The sequence below is a fragment of the Lepisma saccharinum genome, chromosome 1 (assembly GCF_977018435.1).
Source record: "Lepisma saccharinum chromosome 1, izLepSacc3.1, whole genome shotgun sequence".
NCBI lineage: Eukaryota > Metazoa > Arthropoda > Insecta > Zygentoma > Lepismatidae > Lepisma > Lepisma saccharinum.
In genome coordinates, this window is record NC_139229.1 from 43,223,070 (window position 1) to 43,250,238 (window position 27,169).

Here is a 27,169-nt window from a genome sequence, read left to right on the forward strand (position 1 = left end):
ACTTTTTGCAGTAAATCTGTTGTATGCTAGTAATCACTTGTACATCGAAAAATTCCTCCCTACTTTCACAAAGTAAATTACCTGTCCCTAAAAAGTGATGAAAAATATAAGAAATCTTTGGTTTTCTAATTATTTTACAATTTTTCAACCTTTTTAGAACAAAAATGCAAAATCATCAAATACTTCACTACATAATTACTATTACATCTTTGCAAGGCTTGGCTCAAGATCAGGAGTTCTGCACTATTCTTTAAATTTTATACATTTAGTGCACTGAAATACTTAGTTATTCTATTTTGTTAGTAGGAGCATTACACGAGAAGTGGTCTAGATATTCTATAATTCTATATATTTGTATTTTAATCCAATATCATGTCTAGAACCTTAAATTTTTTGTGTGTAAAAAGTTACCCATATTATGCTGGAATGCTGATGACTATGGCAGGTCCTATTCAAAGCTAGGCTTGAAACCGCATGCTAAAAGGTTATTTTTCCTTTTTATGGCTGAGTTTCTTCAACTACATATTGAACATTACATTGTCCTAACAGAGGGTACTTGATTTTCTAGGTGCTGGTGACTTACCACAAGCAAGAGTTTTGAGGCAGACGTATGTTCCAAAACTCCATGCTGAATATGAAGAAGGTATCAATGAAAACATGAAGGATGTTCCTGTTGCTATTCTCTGTGACGAAACAACAGACAGGAATGGAAGATGTGTTTTCGTAGTTCTTTTTAAGGTGTTCTTGGCAACATCGACAAAACTGTATGTTGCGGGTATAAAAGTGTTGAACAATGCTAATGCAACTGAATGTTCCAGGGCTATTTTGGACATATTGCAGAAATATGAAATTGCATACGATAACATTGTGTGTGTTGTTAGTGATTCTGCTCGGTACATGACAAAATGTGTAGATACTTTAAAAGTGATAATTTCAGAGGATTTGTTGCATGTACAATGTTGGGCCCACAAGTTAAATATTGTTGGGAACTTCTGGCCTGCCAACTTGACAGAACTTAATGAGTTCATTGCCAAGACGAAATCATCGCTCCTGAACACCAGAAAAAGGAAACATGCGTACCTAGAGTTTCTGAGGAAGAAATATCCAGATGGTGAGAAGGACGCAAAATTATTTCCATCTCCTGTGTTAACCAGGTGGAATTCGTGGTACGGTTCTGTATGCTATGCGTGTGAATATCTAACAGATATTGTGGAATTTTTTAGTTCCTATTGTGAAAACAGTCCTAGTGCAGAATACTTTAAACACCTTTCCAAGGACACTGATGTTGCCACAGTAATACAGTGCCAGGCATTTTTTGTGGTAGACCATTCTGCTGTGAATTTTAAGCTTATAACTACACTTGAAGGTTCGGAATATCCATATGTTCATAAACTACACTACCAACTACAGGATCTAGTGTCACAATTTGGTCAATTAGCAGAAGGTATTTTCCCTGACAGGCTTGTGGAGTGTTTAGGTAGACTAAACACAACAAAAAGTGCATCGGTAAAACACAAGTTATGCCTTACATCAGAAAAATGTAGAGTCAAACTCTTGCAGTTGATTTTAAATGACCCAGCCAATACCTATATATCAACTCTTGGCAAGTTGTTTGATAAAAGGTCAATTTCAATAACTAAGGTAGATGATAACTTAGCAATGCTGTCCAAAAAAGTTCCATTCTTCAGTAATGTAAAGAAAGAGAATTTTCTTAGTGGCTATGCAGCTTTGCAAAATAGCGTTAAAGATGTACAGGCAGGGCACAATGTGGAAACAATAGACATCCTGAAGGCACTTACGGATGATCATCCAGAATTTGCTTTTGCCTCTATAAGGGCCATTTGGGTACCTGTCTCCAATGTCGATTGCGAACGTGCATTTTCTGCATATGGGTGTGTACATTCAGATAGGCGGACAACTTTGAAGCCAGAAAACCTGGAGCTTTTCACATCACTTTATTTCACCCAAGATCTCCATTAGGATCAACAATTTTATTGTGAGCAATATATGCATGTTCTTTCCCTGTCAAAGATGCTTTTTTTGTAACTATTAATGTGGACAAATTTTATTCTGGGAAATGATTATTTTTCTTTTGTTAAATGATTTGACTGATTTTATATGTTACCACAAATTATTTTGTGAATAATGAATGAATTTTTTTTACATCAAGGAGGCTCTCGTATACCTGTTAGCCATACATTTACTTTGTAATAAATGTAGTGTTTCTTAAATATAAAGAAATTTTCTTTATGTAACTGTTAATGTGGACAAATTTTATGGTGAATAATAAATATTATATTTTTTAGACAAAGAAACTTTGCATGGACAATTTCATTTTGAATAATATATTCTGTACTTTTTTTTTTAATCTGGGAAGTTTTAATAACTAACGCTTAGCATGGGCAATTCTGATATGTAACTCTGAGCATGACCAATTTCATTTTGAATATTAAATGAAGTTATTTTGGTAAGTGTCGTATGGGCACAACGTATTTCTTTATTTTTACAGGCGAAACTACTTACGGAAATGAGATTCTGTAGCATGTTGAAGGTCCGTGGATGTGTTTTCTTTCGTCGTGGAATCTGCGTTACCGGGAATTCATGTGTTTTTCAAGAAAAATATGTCTCAGACGCACAATAGATGTTCCTCTTATTTGCTTCCTCTATGTGTACTGGTTGGTGTGTACGTTTCATGATGTAACTCCCTGTCAGTGTTTCCAACCATGCCATTGTTTTCGTTGTTTTGGAACAAGTTTTTAAAATTATGTTCACCTTAACTATGCTTGCCTAACTGAACCTAACCTAATCGGAAATGGTTCATGGGGCTATCCGTGAATGGTTTCTGGCGTAGCCCCACATACCATTCGCCGATAGCTCCACGAACTATTTCCAGTGAGGTTAGGTCAGGTTAGGCAAGCATAGTTAAAATTGAAAAAAAAATCCATCCATAGTAGGTAATTTTCAGTGAAGAAGGTTGGAAACACTGCATACCCACTGATGATGCACAATGCAACTCAGGCAGAGCATGCCATATTGTGTTACGGAAGTGAAGAAAGCAAGAACAATAATTACTGTTAATGTGAAAAATGCAAAAGCCGACCTTCAAGAATCTTTCGCAATGCAGGGTGTGTAAGTATGAATGTTAATGCCAAAAGAAACAAGTGAGAGGTGTTGTGCCCATACAATACTGTTACCATTATGTTGTTTTTTTTACCCTTAGGAACTCTATCTATTCACCGCTATAACACCGATATGAGATTTTATTTACCGCTTTTGAACCCGAAATTGACTCCGTTTTTGTACCGATATTTTGCTTTTTTATTTACCACAAATATGTGCCTCCAACAATCTATTTTTATTCACCGGCTTATCTTTGTTTAGCTTCTGCTAAAACTGGTGGTATATTTGTTGCACAAAGGAGAAAACAATACTCTACATGTCAAAAATGTTGGGCAATAATTTGGTGGAAGAGGAAGCAATAAAACCAAAAGGCTTGAATTTACTGAAACGAATCTCTCACTCTCTTGTACGTATAACTTTGGCGCTGTCATACTGAGAGAGGAGGGGGGAAGGGGGATCTGTTAACCAAGTGTCAGATAAATGGGACTTTTGGCGTACAAAAATATGTTCATTCTTGAACAAGAACACGTATTTAATCACTTCTAGAAAATTTATTATACTTCAATATGTAGATTATCAGTTAAAATAAGAATACGTTTTTCCATGTTACATAAAATTAAAGGTTGCGAGTGAGCAGCATATGATGGACGCATCATTCACGAACAGCTGGCGCGGAGTGATACGTTACTCGAAGTGAGACGGTTGTTTACAGAAGGTCGGAAGGTTCGTGATTCTTACTTTAGGCACATTTTGGGATCAAAAGTGGTATATAAAATGACATTTCAGTGCTAAAAATGGTGAATTAAGAAAATGCACCTCACATCTTTCAAAAATATGAAAAATGAGGATTGCAGTGTGTTTGCTGTGTCACATTTCGTGTTTTGGTCAAAAACAAAATTTGCATGCCTCTAATCACGAAGAATTACTTACCTTCCTCATTAAAAATATGATTCTGTAGATTGAACCAATGTTCTTGGATGGTGCCACCTTTTCAATTAATAGCATCCTTACTTTTCTTTATGAATAAAGCTTCTTTTACATTTTATTACTGCATCAACTTTACTTAAGTCATGTTTTGTGCCTATTGTTTTGTAAAAATTTTCATTTCACCTCCATAAAACTTTCTGCAGTTGCAATAAATTGTGTGTTTGTAGAAGTGTCTAATTTGTCAATAAAATTATCCTTAAACATAGATACGATTTTGTAGGTTTGTATTCTGCCATTTTTATGTGTATTTGATGAAAATTGTTTTTATTTTTCTATGTTAACCATTCAATGCAAGGGTACCCTGCCTTACCTTTCATATCCATGTGCTTGAAGCGGTGTTTCCTTGCTTTGCACAGGCGGATTCCATCAATTATGGATGCATGATTTAATTCATCAGATATAACAGCATCTTTTTCAGTTAGCAAGGCTTCAAAAAGTCCTGCGTTAGCATCAAAACAGCTTGGGTAAAGAATAGCATCTTGACGGCCATGAAATCTTGCTATTTTGTCCTCCAACTCCTGAAAGAGCAACAGAATTTACATAATATATCTACAGAAATGGGTGAGGACATACATATCAGCTATGAGTGCAACCTGACACCCTGACATGAATAAAACCATTCAGTAACTTCCGAACTAAACCCCATCCCCACCCCTCAAAGCCATTCCCAAAAATTCATTCTCTTTACATGCCACCACAATTTTCGACAAGCCTCGAATGTTTTTCCATTCTAACTGTATATTTACTCTGGCCTGGCAACTCTGCAGATCAAACACTCACTTTCGTTTCTGCCACCTTTAATCTGTAACTAAACATACAGACTGCACCTGTGAAGATTTAAACTTTTCCAGTGTGGTGAATGTTTTACACTTCCAATATATAGATGAGGGAGACTGAGCGAACACTGGAAATCACGATAATACATTGCCTCTCCACACAGTATGCTGACCCAATCACGCAACCGACAACAAGCATACTGCTGGTAAAGCAGCGAAATTCCTTCGCCGCTATCAGGTTCATCCACCAGTTAGAGGTAATCAACACAATATAAGACGACTGAAAACCTGCAGGGTCAACAACATTTCAGAGTAAAAGTTGCCATTTCCATAAAACATAAACTAAGTTTACAAATCGCTGATGACCGAGAGTACGGGCATGTTAAGTGCCATGAGACAATCCTGTATTCCGAAGATGCCTGAAGTGTCAGGATAAGGTGATGTCATCTACATTGAACCTGCAGGCAACCAGCGCTGATTGGGCCAGGTAAGTGTCTCTTCCATCTTTCCTCTCCTTGACCTCTTGCTTTCTGTCAAAGCCACATCCCTGTGTCTCCAGTGATCTCCATTGCTAAGAATGAAGTCACACATCGATATATTTAATTATACATGGATGGATCAGAAAAAAAGGTTACAACAAGCATTCTGTGAATGCATGAAATACTAGATAAGTCATTGGTTTACCCGGAGGTGCAACACATGGTATCATATACTCGTAGCGAGTTTCGACAACTTTACATTTATCATCAGTGGCATAATAGCTGACACAATAGTGAGATGCTTGCAGAATTGGTCTGCCGTGAAAGTGCAAAGTGTCATATGCTTCTTGTGGGCGAGGAATGTTCCTGCAGTGGTTATTCATCGTCAACTCACAGAAGTGCATGGTGAGAGTGTTATCAGTAGACATGTTGCAAAATGGTGTAGGTATATGTTAACATGGTTACGTGAAGCCATCAGATGCAAACGACCAGGCATGTTGAGTGAGTGTGTCATCTTCATTCATGTCAATGAAAGAGCCCATCTGGCCCGCCAGACTCAACAATTGTTGCAACATTTCAGGTGGGAAGTGTGGAACCAGCCCCCATACACCCCAGACTTGGCACTCACTGACTTTTTCCCTTTTCCCCAGCTGAAAGCGCATTTGTTTGGAACATGGTTCTCATCCGAGGATGACGTCCAATCCACTGTCACAAAGTGGTATGAGCAGGGACATGATTTCTACCAAGACGGCATCAAGTTGGTCCAGCGGTTTGATCAATGCCTCAATTGTCTTGGCGATTACGTAGAAAAGTGAAGTGTGTGTAGCCTTCTTAGAATACATAATCAATTCATACCAGGTCATTCTGTGGTTTCTTTTCATTTGATGTAACATTTTTTTTCCTGATTTATCTACATATGAATATACAGTGGAACCCTAATTTTACATTCCCCAGTTTTAGATTCTCCCACATTACACATTCAATCTTGATGGGCCCAACAAAGCAAAACGTTACGAAATTTTCCTTGATTTTACATTTTCCTGCATTTTAATATATTTTTTTTTTTTAGCTTGGTCCACTGAAAAACGTAAAATTGAGGTTCCACTGTATTAATATGAAGAAAATAGGAAGCATGTGTTCAGACAGTTCAGGAATAAATATTGTATAGCTTAGCTAATAAACGTGAGGTCCTTCACTTGTCCACCTACACTGCTACACTAGCATTGTCCTTTGCAACAATCTGGGTTCTTTTCCCATCTAGCAGTTGATGCATATTATAATATGTGATGTCAAATATTGTATTGTGTGTGAAATTTTTATTTGAACAGCTTAATCCTAAGAAGGTTCTGTTAATGAAGCTACAGCTATAATCTGTTTCCTGCTTCTATTACCTATTCTGATGTTCTGAGTACTCACTTACATCCTTACTTTATGAGATTTAAATGTCAGTTTTTACATTTCTAACATTCTAAATAAAAGTTGATTTTGAGGATTGAAGATGAACTGGTGGAACAGATTTGATAACAAATGCAAATATGTATTCAGAAGTGTGGAATTTTTCTTCCTCTATTGACAAAACAACATTAACTGATCATGTTCCTTACTCCGAATTTACAAATACCAAATTGAGGTCACACATTTTATTAACTTAAAAACATGGGGGAAGGGTCCATTTTTAATTAGGCCATGCATCTACTCCATAACTCATTACACAATAGAATCAGAAATTGGTGAAAAAAAAATTGACCTAGATTTGTATCCAAACTAAGAAAACTGTAATAATGATCTTCATTCAAGTTATACAAGGGCCCGATTGTATAAAACAGTTGATTCTTGATTAGCCAGTAAAATTGATCTGCAGTCACGCTGAACTCCGATTTTGTGTTGTATAAAAGTTGAACTGAGATTCAGTCCCTGCGATCTGCGATCAAAGTTGATCCATGATTTTTCTCCGATCAGCAGACATTGACCGTAGATCAGCTGTTGTAACATGGCTGTACTAACGAGTATTTGTTTGTAAAATGTGTTGCAAGTGAACGTATGCAGCAAGACGGGAGAATCAATTCATAAAATCCCGTTTCCATAATAATAAAAGAAGCATGCATAACGAGGTGAACAATGATAAATGTTTCTTCCATTTTTCTTTCTTTCCATATATCGTGTGTCATTGTTATTTACTGTTTGAAATACTTGTATTTTTTTCTTGAAATTTGCCTTAAATGACTGCAAGAGCATATTTTAACATTGTTTAATTGCACGATCAGAGAAAAGTAATTTGAGAACAACCGAGTGTTGATACAAACTAGTATTGCCCACGGGACGAGACGGGACAGACTTTTAAAAATTCGAGACGAGATTGATGATGTGTCCCTTTGACAAACGAATATTTTCGAGACGAGACAGCATTTCACAGCATTTCCACGAGACGAGACAGGCCAAAGTCTCGTCTCGTGGGCAACACTAATACAAACCGAAAATAGACCCGCTTACATTTTCTTGTTGATATGATATCATTGTAAAACTTGCGTTGGGATGAAGAGGGAGTATAAAAATATTACCATTTCGCTTTACTGCATCCAGCCAAGTGTCATTGCAATTCAATGTTGTCCGCAGAATGGAACAGATAATGTAACTTTGTTTGTAGTGTATATATATCTACTGCTTTATGAACCGAGCACGTTGCATTTTAGTTGGTAGAGCTTTCTCTCCCGATATATAAATTACACATATTTTATTTCGAATATTATTTGTTTTGTGCATAATTTACATCCGAGATGACAAGCGTCACTGTTGTTTCAATATTTATTTCCATTCGGGAAAATGCAAACACATTTTACATTTCACAACGTAGGCTATTCAAGTGCAAGGAAAATTCCGTATATTACTTACAGGAACTAATGGTCCACCTGTAACATGTTGTCGTGTAATCACAAAATAAATATAATAAACATCTCCTTACATGAACAAAGCTCCAAATCCGAGTATAAGAAAGTTGGTATATCTCTTTTTAGCATTAAAAAGAAATACATATTTTTTTAAAAAAATCTATTTATGCAAGCATATTTTCTCCCCTTTGCAACCGAGAACCGATAGTTGCTTATGTTTTCAAGGACAAATCATCCATGTGGAACTTGCACAAGCAATAAATGGCCGTTTAGTATCTAATTTACGTGATTTTACTAAATTTGCAACATGTTCGAATATATACTACATCCAGCACCTCAGATTTATTCTTTATTCAAATATTAAATACATGCATTTTCCGAAACCGACTTTAAAATGTTTGCTGTTCAGTGTTGGACAATTGGCAACATCAGAGGCACACTAGCGACATGTCTGGATTTGCCACGTTGCCAAACGTATTTCTTTGACCCAAGATCAGGATTTGATCTAAGATCGACAAATCGACAGTTGACTTTATACAACATGATAGAAGCTTGAACTTAGTTCACTACCGGATCGTAGATCAAATCTGATCTCTAGTTAGTGATGATTATACAACCGGCCCAAGGTGTCCTCATGAAACCTCCCTGATTTCAAATTACAATCATGAGAAAACTATTTGGCACAGAGCCTTGCGGTTTGTACCATCATATAAAGCAACTCCTTTTTATTTGTTTATTATTATTAACGTGCTGAGTAATTAGTAATGATGACAGCAGTACAAAACAGAGCACAGTGCATTGTGTGGTATGGAAAAACGAAACTGCCAATTTCAGTCCAAAGACAATTCAAAGATGAGTTTGAACAGAAGCCACCAGATGTAAAGACAGACAATCAAAGACTAGCATGACAAGTTCCTATCCACCGAGAATGTTAACACACAGTCACGCAGAATGGCAGAAAATGCACATTTCATGAAACTGTACAGGTGATCAGAAAGGCCTTCAAGAGAAACACATCAAAATTCACTTGCAGAGCGTCACGAGACCTGAACATCCTACGCTCAACAGTTCACAAGGTGCAGCACAAAGGTCTTTGTGTGCATGCATACAAAGTGCAAATTGTTCAGGCGCTGGAGCCACAAGACAAACCACAATGTGAACAGTTTGCTATTGCAATGTTAGACTGAATCGAACAAAGCCGAACTACCTGAGGAATGTGATTTTCCGTGACGAACCAACCTTCCACACAAAAAACTTTTTGATTCACTTGATGCTCTATGTTGAATAGTTTCCTCACAATTGTAATTTGAAATCAGGGAAGTTTCATTTGGATACCCTGTGATTTTCCAATCTTGTGCTATATTTCCATAATCTACTTTACAATCACAATTACCTTGTGAATATCCTGGGTTCCACAAATAAATCGTACAGAGCTTAATCCTGATCCATATTTATCAAGAGCTTCCTTTCCTGCAGAAATCACCTCAGGATGGTTCTGAAAAAAATTGCTCAAAATAATTATTTGCATAAATTTGGGGTCTTGGAAAATATTCAACTTTTCTATCCAACAATAACATAACCTTCTTAGTGGCAGCTATGGGGGAGAGGGGGGGAGGGAGAGAATATGTAACTACATCTGACCAAAGTATTGTCTCTTGTTTGTTGGCAACTCACTCCCACACCAGCAGAAATCATTTTCATCATTACGAAGCAGTAACATATTAGCATTATGAAAATGTGTAAATATTGTATTTACGCGTGTATAATACGCACCCTGGTTTTTGATAGGGAAAAGTGACAAACAATTATATCTCGTATATAATGCACAGTACAATTCAGGTTCAAGAAATGGCTTACTTAGTTGTAGGTCGTAAAGCTGTTGCTATGCCGATCAACAGTGAATGACATCATTCCAATTCAATGAAGCACCTGTTGTTAACTTATGTGGACCAAGAGGAGAACATTACATTACAAAGTGAAAAATTGTGGCACATGGCCTTTAAACTTCTATAAGTGTTTTTTCTCATTTCCTCTTTACTTTTTCTAGAAAAACTTCAAAATATATACTTTTTGTATGACTACGAAACATTTATAGGAGGCACATTCAGGACCCTCAAGCTAGCAGCTAGCAGCACAAGAGTTCCTCCAGTAAGGCATTTACACACTTCATATGTCATATTAATTGGCCAGTAATACATTTTAATTATTTTCTATTTCCTTATCTTTTATTTCATACAAAGTACATAAAAAATCAGAACATTCCTTCATTTTGTAATGAACTTATTTCAACCGCATTGCAAATCAGTGTCACCATTTTGAATGGCATACTATTGCCATATTCAGACAGTGCAGAATTCAAGCTTTACAACAATATATAACATGATACGGTTCCGTAAAAATTAAGAAATTATTTCGTGCATAATATGCACCACACTTTTTGGGGGCAAAAATTTTGGAAAAAAGTGTGCATTATACATGAGTAAATATGGTAATGTGTTAGGATATTAGAAGGAATTGTAGCTATAATGGTGATATGATTCGAAGAAGTGTTCTCGAGTTACCAGCCGGGGTAAATCACCATTAGCTTGCAATGTTTTGAGCACATACATTGTTCTAATCTTCAGGGAATGTAGAATTGGAGACCAGTGTGAGGTTAAATATATAACTATGATGGAGAGTAGCTTGGACACTGTCTTCATATCGGTTTGCTCTAGATCCTCATGTTTTATTGGTGGATATCGTGCTTTAACGTAGAAGTGGATTCCAGGCATGACTGAGCTGGAGTCCCTTGTCCCCGTTGATAAGAGGGGTAGTCGAAAAAAAAAAAAGTTTCCCGAATGTGCATTTCCAGAATGCATGGAAATTTTGGGTTGGCATATGTTGTGGTTATATGGGCATCATCGTTCTTTTGTTGCCCAATGCACACCCTTTTCCTTGCAGAGGCTGCCAGCATACTGCTGTGTTGAAGACAGGAATAGTTGAGAAGTATGTTGCAATCGTGGACAAAGGATGAAGTGCGAGGTGTTGTTCGCTATGAATGGGTGGGATTTCCAGTATGTCATGTGATGGACAAATAAAGGAAATGAAAATGAAAATTTTGATTCCTCTCAACATTGAACCAAAGTCTTTTCATCAGTAAACAGGACACACAGATTTACGAACAGGGTTTCTTGAAACTTGTGCAGCAGTATGACAAGTGCCTGAATGTTGCTGGGGACTGTATGGAAAAATAGTGTAATGATGCCTCTCTCTGCTCATTTCATGTTATTTCTACAGAATAAAACTTTCTGCTGATGGCAGACGAGGGAAACTTATTTCCCAACTATCCTTCGTACCTGCTTTCTAGGGAAATTGCTACGGCTTCTTTTACTCGACGGTCCCAGTAACCGGAGCATTTGGCCACAATTTTTGTATCTGAAAATAAAATACTGTGCCCACAGGTAATGCTGTGTTCTGCTAGTCCTGACTCTCCTGGTTGGAATAATCTGATGTTCACTGTTCGTTGCTGTTCAACGGTGTCTCCTGTATGTCCTATATATGGTTACGGCTACATGAACTCCAAATATAATATCCCTCCCTCGAAGGAGGACTCAAAATATTTTAATATTTTTCAATTTCCCTGAGATTTCCAGGTTCTCCAGGTGTGTGGGAACCCTGATGGTGTCCAACACTCACAGGGTACATGGTATACTTCTGGAATACGGAGTTCCGAGTCATCTTTGACAGAGAGGAGTAGGGCCTTGGTCTTCAGTTGTGGTCTCATCAGTCTCCAGAATGATAATGAGAGGAATGTATGTGCTAGAAACGTTGCACCGATTAAACCTGGCTCGTAATCCAAGAACACTTGCTCGAACAGAAATATATTGCATGCAAGTGGTGTAATTGTAAATAAGCTGATAAATACCCCAATTTACAAGTAACACAATATTGTTTTTTTTTTGTTTTTTTTTGCAAAACTCTTATACTACTAGCACGTCACTAAGTAATTAGAGACATTAAAAAAAATAGAGAAAATGTTTAGATTCACTTTATGGTAGTGATGTGAAATCTAACATCCGGGTGGCTACTTTAAGACCATGATAAAATTCAAGTAAATTCCTGGTGTTCAAGGTGAGCTTTCCAAAAATTCAATGGTACAAGCAGATGTTTCTTTCCATTTCAACCTCATGTGTTACTGACTCTTATCACCCACACAAACATTAACAATATGATTCCAATGTATCCAAATTCATAACATTTTAATTCAATTCAATTAAACGGTATTGTATATTTAAAATATTTAATTTAAGGTGTGCCACTTCACATACTCAGACTCGAAATCTACAAACACAGTCACAAATGTTACAGGATATACTAATCAATGAAAAATTATTAATTTTATAAGAATTCTGGACTGAAATTAACTAATCAACATCAATATATCTTGCAATATTCTTCCAGGCTGTCAGATAAATTGTTCTGCAAAGTAAACAGATTGTCAGAATTCTGTTTTATTTTCCAAGCATCCTTCTTTTCCTTCCTTGATAAAAATGAAAGTTAAACTGTGAATAATTTGTCTCAGGGCATTTAGAAATACGTATAAATTCAATGGGATTTGGATTAATAAAAGTTGCAATTCTTCATGTGTACAAAGAAAAATTCATGCAGAATTCGCTATGAGTAGCCACCCTGAACTTATTTATTACTAATGCAAGTATGGAGCAGATATTGCAAAAACAACTTACTGAGAATCCAAGATAATTATTGGAGCAGAAATTGAGTACTTTCTTTGAATACCCCTTGACAGTGACTCCTACATCCTGCTGTGAAGTAAGGATATGTTCATTCTTCCAGGTGCCTGCATCCACGATCTTCACAAGCTCCCCTTGCATCACTTCTCTGAGGAAGGGTTGTGCATGAGTCTGGCATCTGAGCATGTGGAAAGTCCATTTTGGGAATGACTGCACACCTAGTACACAAAACTCCATTAGTCAAAGAATTATTAGAAATTTAACATTTAAAAATTACACATCACTGAATTTACAAGCTCTGTGCCAGGGTGGTTCCACTAATTCTTTCCTCCTGCACCAAAATGGTTATTAGACTCTATTTCGCAAATTTTGCTTTTTCCCTGTAAAAAATAGAACAGCCAAAGCACTTTTACGTGCAGACTCCCCACACCTTCTCGGTCATGTGCTGAGTGCATCATTGTTATATGTTATACTTGTGACCAACGGTGTGCTAGGAGCAACAAAGTTGCAAGCCACATGTTTCAGTCATAATGACCAACATGGAATGATTGTTGTGTGCCAGGTTTTGTCATTATGTTCGACGTGGCAGAGAACATGTTAAACATACATGTTCGCTGATTGAGTGATTTTTAAATTACTGGCATGTTAAATGAGACTATTTATTTTTGGTCCTTAATGTGATAACAAAAAAAAGGCACTGCCAAAAACAAAATGGACAATAACATATATGTATATCCTTTTCAAATTAATTTCCTTACTGAAAACTGAAACAGAGATCAACTTTGTACCAGTAGCTAAAACCAAAAAATTCAAAAAAACATTTCTTTTCTGAATTTACATACACTTCTCTATTTTTCTACATAATTTCCTTGCCAGTTTAAACATTTATCATAACGAACTACAAGTTTTTGGATACCCTCCTCATAGAACTCTGCCGCCTGTGATGATAGCCAGTTACTCGCGATCGTTTTCATTCCTTCCTCAGTGTCTAAATGCTTGCTGCCCAGGAATGACTTCAGATGGTGGAAGGTCTGGTTCGTGGGGCTATCCATCAGTTACCGTGCATAATGGTTCATGGGGCTATCCGACAGCTATCCGTGCATAATGTACAATTTCCACAGGTGACTAAAACAATAGTAGGTATTTTTCGGTGAAGAAGGTTGGAAACAATGCATACTCACAACGTAAATCAAGTTGTGGCCGCCATATTGTGTGTTACGGAAGTGGGGAAAGGAATCAAAGAAATCACTCTGTATGTGAAAAATTGGATAAATATGTAGTATGGCCCGAACAGATTTCTTCACTTTTACAGAAGAAACTACTTTCTTTAATCAATTTCCCTGACGTTGTGGAAGTTCGTAAAGGTGTTTTCTTTAGATCATTTAAGCTATCTGACCCGGAATTCCTTTTTTTTTCCTGAGAAATATATCCAACAAGCAGAGGCGATTGTTGCCATTTCCTTGCTATTTGCCTGTGTTCGATGACGTAACCACGTGTCAGAGTTTCCACACGTTTTATGTTACCTGAACTAACTTACGTGAATGGTACGACCCCAAATTTTAACTGTGTTTGCCTAACCTAACCTTATCGTGCATGGCTCGTGGAGCTAAACATGCAAGAATCATGGAAACATGTAAAAAAAAAAATATCCTAATAGTATGTAATTTTCTGTCATTAAGGTTTGAAACACTGCTTGCGCACTGCAAATCAGCAAAACACAAGCACGACGTGCAATGATCCTTGACGAGTACACGTCATATTGTCTGTTAGACAAGCGAAACAAGGAAGACAAATAATGACTCGTAATATCAAAGTTGACACTATTTTATGGAAAAAGGCATAACTTCACCTTAATGAATCTTCCGCTATGCAGAATAGGTAAGTATCAATGCTAAAATTAACGAAATAAATGAGTGAGAGGTGTTCGGGCGATACTACATAATTAATAAAAATTGTTTGTTTTCGTGTAAAAAGCATAATGGCACCTTGAACTATGTTCCGCAATACACAATTGGTAAGTACGAACCATGTGAAACACAAAATATCCGATTTTAATGTGTTTCCGATATACTAAACTGTTACCGAAAACAGATTAAAGAGAATTGTGTAATATTTCAGGAGACATGTAAGCAGCATGACTTTTCAATTGTCAAAGAGGGAGGGGAGGGGTGCACTTGACTCTGTGCTCTTTTTATTTATAGCTGCAAGCCATCCTCCCCCGTACATACAGATCCATGGATGTCCTGCTTTTCGTTTCAGAAATTGTCCTACAATTGAATGTTACGTGAATTAATTGTGAAATACGAAAATGTTATTAGTAAACAGAACAATACGATAATGTTATTAGGGTATAACTTAAGATGACTGGACCCCTCTCCGATTTTCTTCATATTTGGCATACTTACTAATTGAGGCCTGCCAATGACGGATCTGAAGTTACAATTTGTCGGAAACGTATACAAATTGCAAAATAATTGTGAACCATTGACGCTAGCCATACAAACCATTGACATGTGGTTAGGTTAGGCAAACGTAGTTAAAATTTCGTGTCGTGGTAGTACCAGGATCTAGAAATTGCAAAATAATTGCGAACCATTGACGTGTGGTTAGGTTAGTTTCGGTTAGGTTAGGCAGAGTTAAAATTTGGGCTACTCTACTTTACGTCCTTATTGCATTTTGGTAGTAACCGATTGTTGTTAACAACACTGCAGGCTTGTCTTTGTGTCCGCGTTGTGAAAGCGTGGTGATTGCTTCTTTGCGTTCGCGGTGTGTTGTGCATGTGTATGGTGCATGAAGAATAACAGGTTACAAAAAACTTGTGGATAGTGTAAAATATGTTTATCCCCAGTAATACAGTAATTTAGTGCATCATTCAAAACCGTGCTTGCAGACAGCCGGCATCTCTTTGGGTAAGTACCTTTTTCTTTTTACACTTTGTTCACGATAGCCCCACTAACCATTCACGATATCCCCACAAACCATTCATGTTAGCCCCAAAAACCATGCACGGGTAGCCCCACAAACCATTCACGATAGCCCCACGAACCATTCACGGGGACGAGGTATGCCTACGAGGTTAGGTTAGGCCTGTTAGGTTAGGTTCCATTAGAACTCATTTCACCCCTAAATATGTGCTTCATCATCGAAAAATTTCCTCGCGTTCACTTACGGATATCCGGACAACATCGGTTTTTACCGATTTCCTCCTCCAGGTAATTTTTCCTCGCTTTGGGATTTACGTTGTTCAATTCCTTATACAATAAGCTTTCCAACGATGTATGAGACGTATTCCTTAGGAAAAGGACGTAAAGTAGTGTCTTACCAAATTGTGTCTTGGTAGTATCAGGAATATATATATATTAGGGTGATGACTTTTTTACAACCTCATTTCCCTGTATCATAATTTGATGAGCTTTTATTAAAGATTAGATAAAATCTTACTTTCAAGTTAATTAGATAAAAAAAACTCACGCACAAAATGATTTTAAAAATTCTATTTATCAGTTTTCTTGCCCATTTTTTGAAGTCACCGTAAGCAGATATAAAATTGAACACAAGCTTTAGAGTCACATATATACAACTTTATATAGGGTCATCAAACACACAAGGAAGTCAATTATTCACGATAATGTCATTGGACAGGATGAATCTCAGTGGGAGGTTGTTCTTGTTGCGGCAGGAGTCGTGCAAGTCTTGCATAACTTTGATCGCACGCTCACAGCACTGGTTGCTTCGGGCAATGTTGATTGGAGATTCATCTGTTTTCCAGTGGGTTTTCAAGCATTTGAGACCTGTTGGGTAGTCATTCAGAACTGCAGATAGTTCATCAAAATCTTCAGCACGGAACAATTGACTGCTGAACCAATTGTCAGCCCATGAGTAGGAAATGAATGAACAAATTTTACGCAACCTGTTCCGGATTTCAGGCATCAGAATAAACGCAAGAAGGGCTAGAATGGCACGAGAGTTACATCGTGCATTGCTGATGTTGGGATCTGTTGAAACTTCACGAAGGGGATCTCATTCCTGTCAGTGAAGTGACGGAAGACATGACTGAAGTTGTAGAGAAACTTCATGTGTTCTCTCCAGCCGCCTGTTTCCTTTATCTCAGTTTTACCGTTGCTGAAGGCTGCTTTCAATTTATCATAATTGCTCATCAAATCCTGCACAAAGATGTACTCGATGTTTGGTGATTTAGTCGAACCATGGAGCTCATTGTCCATGACAATGCGAAGAACGCGATCCAGCACATGGTGCTGGCAACTGATGAACTTGGGTTTGGGGTAACCTTTCTCTTCGAACATTTGCTGCAGCCGAACAACAACGATTGTCTTCTTGCCGGTATTCAACGTTTGTTGTGTCGGCAACAATCATCACAATTGATCCCCACAGGTTGAACTCCTCTAACACATACTGGAGTCCTTCTGCGATTGTTTGAGCTTTCTCATCTCTCAATTTGAGTACAGACAACTTAATTTATTTTGCTTCATTCTTGAGGAGCACGGCCTGATATTCAAAGCCATCAATGTGTTTGCCGTCAAAGTGTATGCTCCACTTCTCCTGATGAAGCGTGCTCACCAAGTGCTTCTTCATCTGAGCAGCTCAAAACTCAACTACCCGCTTTGAACACTTCGCTTATATAGCAGTTTATACCACACTGCGAAACAGCTGAAGAAAATTTTAGTACTGTACAGAAGCTTCCCGAGTAATTACGTCACCATGACATCTCAGTCCGGCCGGACGGCGCACAGCGTTCTATGATTTTCTGGAATATTCCATACAATTCTCTGGTGCATAAATTATTACACAACTCCATTTGCTGAATTATATTATATATAAATATTGTTAATACAATATTACGAAATGGTAAAATGGCATACATAAAATTTAAAAATGGTTTTTGCATGACCTTTTTCAATATTTCAATGGAATATACCACATTTTAGTCATTAATAGGCAAAAGTTCATCCATTTGTGCTACAGGAAATAATTTTTGAGAAAAAAAATGAAAAAGTCATCACCCTAATATATATATATAGTTGCTTGTGAAACAAAAATTTCGCGAAAATCGACGGTTTCCATTCCGAAAACCAACGCCTTATTTTCCGACAACTTTTAACTTCAGATTCGGGTAAAAATCTGATAATCCCCGGACACCTATAACTTCTTCATTTTGTCAATTTTTAACATTTTTACTTACCTATCTGCTTCGCGGAGCATTCTTTAAGGTGTATTCATGTTTTTCGTCCCGAAATCGGTGGCAAATTTAAACTAAAAAAATATTTTTGTTTGAAATTTTTTAGTCCAAATTTCCCACCGATTCCGGGCTTCACCCGTGGGGTAATTGACCTACTGCCCCCAACCGCTATCACAGTCCCGCATCCGCTCCGGCTCCCCAGCTTTATCTACAGAGTCCCTGTTAAAGGCATGTTAGAAATTGGCTGGGTACCAGTTAGGTAAGCCGGAGAAACATATAACTTGTTTATTTTCAAAAAAAAAATCATTTCTATTTACCTCATATTCATAGCAGAACATTTTTCAGTACTATTATAGTATAAGGGAAACACCTATAAATCATATTTTTTACATTGCTAACATACTATTTTGGAATGAGGAACATTTCCTAAAGTGAATTAATGCATTTCTAACAACGATAATGTCTATTTCTTCCATTTACGAGTACTTACTGTTACTTGTTATTTCGGTTCTGTAACATATTATGGCAGGCGATAGCGTACCGGTTCAGGGCACGTTGTGCGAGTGTTTTGTTGATTTACGCAGTGTTGCAACCTTGTTCACAGGAAAATACCTATTTTCGTGACCAGATTTGAAATTATGCTAATACGTCGCAAACCATTGACGTTAGCCTCACAAACCATTGACGTTAGCCCCACAAACCATTGACGTTAGCCCCAAAAACCATTCACGTTAGCCCCAAAAACGGTAACACTTTTCTATACCGGAGACGGATTTCTTCAAATTTACAGGAGAAAGTACTTACACAAATCATTTTTTGTAGCGTTGTTGATGTTCGGGAATGTAGTTTTGATCCATTTTAATGTGAATGCATGTGGTTTTCCACGAAAATCTATTTCAGACGCTCTATTGCTGCTGCCACCATTTGCTTTCTTCACGAGAGCACAATACACACTATTGCTGCTGCTACAAGCCGATGTTGTCCGTATATGCTAAATTGAACGAAAGTAGTGCTAATGGAACCTAACCTAACAGGCCTAACTTAACCTAGTAGGCATACCTAGTCCCCATGATGGTCGTGGGGCTACCGTGAATTTTTGGGCCAACGTCGATGGTTTTTGGGGCTACCCGTGGATGGTTTGTGGGAAATAAGGAACAACAGTAAGTACTCGTTAATGTAAGAAATAGACATTATTTTCGTTAGAAAATCATCATTTCACCTAAAGAAATGTTCCACAATGCAGAATAGTATGTTAGCAATGTAAAAAATTGTGAAATAAATCATTGATAGGTGTCTCCGGTATAGTAAAGTAGTACTCCAAAAACCATTCACGTTAGCCCCAAAAACCATTTTCCGTAAGGTTAGGTTAGGTTAAGTTAGGTTAGGCAAGCATAGTTAAAAAAAAAAAAATTAAAAATACTCGATAAGTCATGTTCTAGTGAAAACACGGCGAGGCTGAAATACTGACTATGGGGTTGCGTCATCTTAACACACGGAACATTGTACTCTCGTGCAGAAAGCAAATGGCGACAGCAGAAACAGCGTGTCGGACAGATTTTCACAGAAAACGACAGGTTTTCGCATTAAAATGGATCAAAACTAGATTCACGAACTTCTACAACGCTACAGAAAATGATTTCCGTAAGTACTTTCTGCTGTAAATTTGAAGAAATCTGTTTCCCTTATACTATAATGTTACCCATTTTTCAACTTTGGATCACTCTTTTTCCCATGAAGAAAGCTTTATTTTTAACAATATAATTATTTATTGGTCGTTGCTAATTCGGCGGGCAAATCTTGACTCACATTGTCTATCGTCATTGTTATGCAGTATCGTCAGCTGATGTGCAGTGTTTCCAAACTTGGGTAAAATTTTCGTATCCCCAAAACGTATTTCTTCAAATTTACAGGAAAAAGTACTTACCGAAATGGGTTTATTTATACTTTAGGAAGGTCTTGGAAGTTTGTTTTCACCTCGTTGAATTTTTTTTGCCGATAAATCATGTAATTTTCGACATTAATGTCACTCCGATGCACGAAAGCTGTTCCCTTGATGTTCGTCTACTACGTGAACCAAATATTTGCGAGGGTTTCATGACGTAACAACCGGTAAGTGTTTCCAAATATGCGATTTTGTAACTGTGTAACAGTTCTAGAACGTAAATAAACGTGAGTTACTGTTCATCATTTCTGATTACGAACTTGCGACAACATGACGTGCACAGGATCAGTGGCATGCTCAATGTGAGGTTGATGGGGGATATAACCCCCCTCCCCCCATTCGCCCAGTATCTCTAAGGCTATTTATGAATGGTTGGTGGGGCTATTTATGAATGGTTCGTGGTGCTATTTATGAATGGTTCGTGGGGCTATTTATGAATGGTTCATGGGGCTATATATGAATGGTTCGTGGGGCTATCCGTGAATGGTTCGTGGGGCTATTTATGAATGGTTCGTGGGGCTATCCGTGAATGGTTTGTGGGGCTATTTATGAATGGTTCGTGGGTCTATCTGTGCATAGTTCGTGGGGTTTTAGAACCCGAAAAAAATTTCTAATTTTGAAAAACAAATTTAACTGTTTGCCTAACCTAACAAAACCTAAACTAACTTTGCCGTGCATGGTTCGTGGGGCTATTTATGAATGGTTCGTGAGACTATACGTGAATGGTTTGTGGGGCAATTTATGAATGGTTCGTGGGGTTTTCGAACCCGAAAAAAATATCTAATTTTGAAAAACAACTTTAACTATGTTCCCTAACCGGCTAGAATTTACAATATAGAGAAAGTCTCCAATTTCGTTAATTTTCGGTATACTAACTAATTTTGGCCTCCTAATCATGAATCTGTTGGAAAAAACCGGCGGTCACGTCTGGAAATTGTACAAAAATTTTCGTTAGCGCCAAAAGCCATCCACGGGTAGCCCCACAAACCATTGACGTTAGCCCCAAAAACCATCCACGGGTAGCCCCACAAACCATTGACGTTAGCCCCAAAAACCATCCACGGGTAGCCCCACGAACCATTCACACGAGGTTAGGTTAGGTTCCATTAGCACTCATTTCACCCCTAAATTCATCGAAATTTTCAGACGTGACCGCCGGTTTTTTCCAACAGATTCGTGATTAGGAGGTCAAAATTAGTTAGTATACCGAAAATTAACAAAATTGGAGACTTTCTCTATATTGTAAATTCGCTCCCCCTAACCTAACAGAACCTAACCTAACCTTGCCGTGCATGGTTCGTGGGGCTATTTATGAATGGTTCGTGGGTCTATCCGTGCATGGTTCATGGGGTTTTCGAACCTGGAAAAAAATACAAAATCAGTAACACGAAAGTAGGTATTTTTCTATGAAGAAGGTTGCAACACTGCATAACCACTGATCATGGACTACGCTAGTCAAGATTTCTCCGCCATATCGCGTGTAACGCAAGCGAAAGCGAACAAAATAAAAATACTCGATATTTCGAAAATTGAGATTATTTGCGTGCAAAAAACGAAACGCGAACTTGAAGAACCCTTAGGAATGGAGAATACGTAAGTATCAATGTGAAAAATACGAAAATAAGGGAATTAGAGACGTTTGGTGGTTACTGAAATTTTAATCAGATTAGTACCCAGATTCGTGATTAGGAGGCCTAAATTAGTGAGTATGCCAAATATGAAGAACATCGGAGAGGTATCCGGTCATCTTAAGTCGTTCCGTTATCAGTACGCAAACACAAAACAACTCGTCAAGTTATGTGACACTAAATAGCTATGTTTTATCCACAGATTATATGAGAGTACATGGACTCAACTTAGTTTACTAAGCAAAGCAATTACTTACTATACTTTTTAGTTAACGACCTAATCATTGTACCCGTTAATGGGTGAAGAATTGTTTCAATCTCAAGACATAGAATTGGTCGCAGGGCAACATCAAAGAAAACATGTGCTCAGACTTTTATCGCACAACTCTCAAGCTCTCAAATACCTTTCATTGGTCAAGCCCCGCCCTTCGTTTTCTAATGTTTGCCTGAATATATTTTGTTGTTATGTTAAGCTTAAGTTCCTATGTACAAATATTATTCTTGAAGTAAGAGTCCACAAAAATTGGATGTATTTTTGCTAATAGCCTTAAAAAGACCGTAACAATAAATGTAATTTTCGATTACGTTAATACACGAAAGGCGGGGCTTTATCACTAAAAGGTGTTCAAGAGATGTGAGAAGCAGAAAACCACAGTGCTGCCAGAGAGGTGCTTCCAAGACCAACAAAATGGAACCAAAAAACAGGGCCGATGGGTGTGCGAGATCCCCAAACGTCGGGACGGGAAAAAATGTGGCAAGGAAATTACGAAGAATGCACGAGTCCAGTGGCGTGCCAAGGGGTTGGTAGGAGTTAATCCCCCTTCTGTCCAGTATTCCTAAAAATAAGAACGTCAAAGGTAGGAAAATATGACAAAATAAGGGCTGACTACCAACATAAAGTACAGAGTGTCCGAAAAGTCACGCAACCCGGTGATTACGACCGTATAACGGAATAGCGAAACGGAATGAGAAGAAACGCTTTCTGCCAAGAGAATGCCCTGTACATTGGGAAAATTTAGAGAGACAAACATATGTTAGAACATGCATGTTTTAATAACAAATAAGCAAAGTGTTGCCAAAGGCGGAAAAAAAATATTTGCAAATCGTGTGTATTGATGCACAGAACTCATTAAGGTAAATTATTGCAACATTTCACAATACCAACGAACAATTTGGATGGCCATCTATTGAATTTGACAGAAAAAGAACTTTGTCGAATTTTCAAAAACATTGCAGAAGGGAATAAATGGGCTGTTCCAAAAATCGATGTTTTCACAATATTACGAGGGACACTGGCAACACTGTTGGTGTCACGTGTCACTAAAAGACGTGTTTCACCTCAGGCTATCACACTAAGGCACTTTTAACGACAAAGGAGAAAGTTGGTTATTCTCGAACATATGCAATAAATTACATACACCTTGCAACCCTGAAAATTACAAAATTTTAAAAAAAAAACACCTCAGGAACAAACCATTGACGTTATGTTAGGTTAGGTAAGGCAAGCATAGTTTAAAATTTAAAAAAAAAAAAAATTAAAAACACTTTAGGAATTTTAAATTGACTTTTTTTTCTTACTTACGGGGACGAGGTATGCCTACTAGGTTAGGTTAGGCCTGTTAGGTTATGTTCCATTAGCACTACTTTCATTCAATTTAGCATATACGGACAACATCGGCTTGTAGCAGCAGCAATATCGCGTTTAGCGCGTCGGAAATATTTTTTAAAAAATTAAAAACACTTTAGGAATTTAATTTGACTTTTTTACTTACTTACGGGGACGAGGTATGCCTACTAGGTTAGGTTAGGCCTGTTAGGTTAGGTTCCATTAGCACTCCTTTCGTTCAATTTAGCATATACGGACAACATCGGCTTGTAGCAGCAGCAATATCGCGTATTGTGCTCTCTTGCAGAAAGCAAATGGCGGCAGCAGCAATAGCACGTCGGAAATAGATTTTCGTAGAAAACCACATGCATTCGCATTAAAATGGATCAAAACTACATTCCCGAACATCAACAACGCTACAGAAAATTATTTGCGTAAGTACTTTCTCCTGTAAATTTGAAGGAATCTGTCTCAGGTAGAGTAAAGTTTTACCGCGAATTATAATAATAAATGTGTATAATTCCACTGTTCTGGACGGAAATAAAATCGCAATTTCCAGACCAAGAGGAGGGTAATCTCATAGCTGATTCTGTGCGCATGACTCTGGCAACGCTGATATTTATATGGTTGCTTAGTTACCGTAGAGTTGTTTGGTGTGTGTACTCCAGTAATAAGTTCATGCAAGTATAAGTTTTGAATTTCCTCTCTCTCTTTTTAGATAAACGTTGTGAAAATGCAAGCAAGTGCTGGACATTTAATGTTACCTGGAGAAATAGAACTTTGTGTTCAAAGCATAGAACGGAGTAATATTGAGGAACTTGGTACTACGAGGTGGTTTCAGTCACACGAACGATTACAAAGATTGAATTTGCAAGCCGCTTATGAAGCGGGTAAACTTGCAAACGAAGTTGTAAAAGAAATGTTTATTTCATGCGGGAAAATACCTATTCTTGTGCATGAAGCAATTTGTATATCTGTTTGGAGAGAAAAAGTGTTTCCAATACTTTTGAGTATAAATGAAGAACCTACAACTACCTTTCTGCCCTATATGGTTCTTTATCATGAAGCATTGGCAGTTGCACTAATGGAAACTATATTATATCATGAAGACAGTTGCGAGTGTTTAGAAAACTGTGTAATTGATCTTATAGATTACTGCATGCCAAAACTTGCAGAACTGGTTGTTTTCGATACTAATGAAGTGGATACAGTTAACGAACCATGTTCCAGTAAAGATGAAGTTGTATTACAAAGTAATAAACTGAAGTTTGATATAGGAATTCGTTGCATTTCTATCATACGCTACATATCAGAATATTTACAGTGCCTCCCTCTGAGTGCAGCACAGAAATTATATGAAACTCACGATGTGCTTTTGCTCTTAACTGAACTTATAGTAAAGCGACCATGGAGAAAAAACAAATGTGGTAAGTTTTTTGTTTATGAAAATGGAAAATGGGAAGAAGAAGATGCAACATTCAAACTTAAAGTGATCAAACCTGAAGGGCAGACTTGGATAGCCATACGGCAACTATTACTTGGACCATCATGCTTGTCATATTATCAAATCAATGATTTCAGAAAAGAACAATTATTGAAACTACAGGGCTATCTCCATGATGCTCTAATCGATCAAATACCTCCCATGTTAGATTTGAAGTACTACATAAACAAACTATCAATAACAAATGTACCACCACCTCGACATTTTCCTCTATTGGAAGTTATTCCAGAGATAAGAAAAGCCATCTTGGAAAGTGGAACTAATAAATGGGAGGAAATAGCACAAAATCAAGCTAAAGTTCTATTTAAGTGTGATGAAGCACAAGTATTTGAACATGCTAAAAGATTAGTTGACACCTATAACTTTGACATTGTGGAAGCTCTAATGCCTGAGAACTACAGATGTGCAAGATGTAGAGATCCAGCAAGTAAAAAATGTTCCCGGTGTAAAGAAGAGTGGTATTGTGGTCGAGAATGTCAAGTGAAACATTGGAAAAAACATAAAGCAAGTTGTGATTTGGTTTTTCAAGTTAAAGAAGTGAAATTGGATTCATAATGAGGTTTCACTGATTTATCTGTTACTCTTTTCTACATTCGTAGTTTCATATTATGTGCTGTCTGACTAATCATTCGGTAATTGTCTTTAATTTTTCTTTATCTGAAATTGTTGATAAGCATGCAATGTCAGTCATGTTTAAGCTATTGACAATTTAAAGGTTAAACTAATCACTCACACTCAGATAGAAAGTAGAATCACCAGAAAATTTTATTGATTAGGAATAGAATAATTATAATGGTTTTTATTGTAGATAATAACTATTATAAACTGATAAAAATAAACTAATTTTATTCCAAATTTATTATTTTTATATACTTGGAGATACTTTTCTACTCATTCCACCAGATCAGTGGATGTTCAGCACAACTGTTTTCCCTTGTATATTTACATTTCAGTCATTCCATGTCAAATCAAACGATGGACTGAACCTTGACATGCCAGAAATTGATATTATTTTATACAGTGATAGTAGTTGTAAAGTTGACAAAAACTGAAAAATAGATTTTTTTATGGAGCGAATTTACAATATAGAGAAGGTCTCCAATTTTGTTAATTTTCGGTATAATAACTAATTTTGACCTCCTAATCACGAATCTGTTGAAAAAAAACTGGGGGTCACGTCTGAAAATTTGAAAAAAAGCCGATTGAATTTTTTATATATATAGGTGTATATGCGTAGTTTTACGAACAAAAATGTCATCTCCTGTCATTGAGTCCAACCATCCCGTTATTTTACAAGAAAATGATTTATGATGTTCAATTCTAGTACGATCCCTATTTTTTTTTTTTGATGAATTTAGGGGTGAAATGAGTGCTAATGGAGCCTAACCTAACCTCATATGAATGGTTCGTGGGGCTACCCGTGGATGGTTTTTGGGGCTAACGTCAATGGTTTGTGGGACTACTCATGGGTGGTTCGTGGGGCTACCCGTGGATGGTTTGTGGAGCTACCCGTGGATGGTTTTTGGCGCTAACAAACAATTTTTCATCAAAATGTACAATTTCCAGACGTGACCCCCAGTTTTTTACAACAGATTCGTGATTAGGACGCCAAAATTAGTTAGTATACCGAAAATTAACGAAATTGGAGACTTTCTAAATTCTAACCTTTTTTTGCTTTGCTTTTGAGCTATTAACTCAATAATTTTAAAAAAATGACATTTTGAAATCTTTAAACAGCTGTAGATCAAACACTACTTTATCTAGAGAGCTTAAATTGGTGTCATTCTCGTAGTTTGAAATGCAACATGACTATGGTATTTGAATTTTGTAATTTGTAACAAAAAATTGTGTGTTTTAAAGGCACAACACATCTCTTTAAAACATATATTTCAAAAAAAAAATGAGTACAAAATTCCAAAACAATAGTCCTGTTCAATTTCAAACTAAAGTTAATTAAAAAAAGAAGAGAATTACACTAATTTGAGCTCTTCAGGTCAAATAGTGTTTGATCTACATCTCTCTAAAGATTTCAAAATGTTGTCATATTTTTGCAAATTCTGAAATTTTGTATAAATTAAATAAACCAAAAATCTTAAAAACCGAACCCTAAAAGTTCAAAAAATATTTTTTTATTGGTTGATTTGTGTGCTACAATGCATAGTTATTATATTTTGGTATAACTTTAGTCAAAGTGGTAACAGTATGGTATAGGGAAAAGATATTTCACTCGTTCATTTCGTCATTTTTTTACATTCGTACTTACCTATTAAGCATTGTGAAACATTGTTTAAGGTGGGATTTCACTTCTTTCACGA

General features: G+C 37.0%; 1 protein-coding gene and 1 pseudogene across 1 annotated transcript in view; one reads left to right on the forward strand and one right to left on the reverse strand.

Annotated features, from left to right (window-relative positions):
• The window catches only part of LOC145994834 (2-amino-3-ketobutyrate coenzyme A ligase, mitochondrial-like), a 49,122-nt gene extending 27,003 nt beyond the window's left edge, over positions 1-22,119 (reverse strand). Inside the window, exons 1-4 of the mRNA XM_083131189.1 lie at positions 22,002-22,119; positions 12,972-13,195; positions 9,641-9,742; positions 4,418-4,625 (exon numbers count right to left, since the gene is read on the reverse strand). Of these exons, the coding sequence (XP_082987315.1) occupies positions 4,418-4,625; positions 9,641-9,742; positions 12,972-13,195; positions 22,002-22,029 (562 nt within the window). The 5' untranslated portion in view covers positions 22,030-22,119. The remainder of the gene's footprint in view (positions 1-4,417; positions 4,626-9,640; positions 9,743-12,971; positions 13,196-22,001) is intronic.
• Positions 22,120-23,996: 1,877 nt separating this feature from the next.
• On the forward strand, positions 23,997-25,626 carry LOC145991123 (zinc finger MYND domain-containing protein 10 pseudogene; annotated as a pseudogene).
• Positions 25,627-27,169: the final 1,543 nt, after the last annotated feature.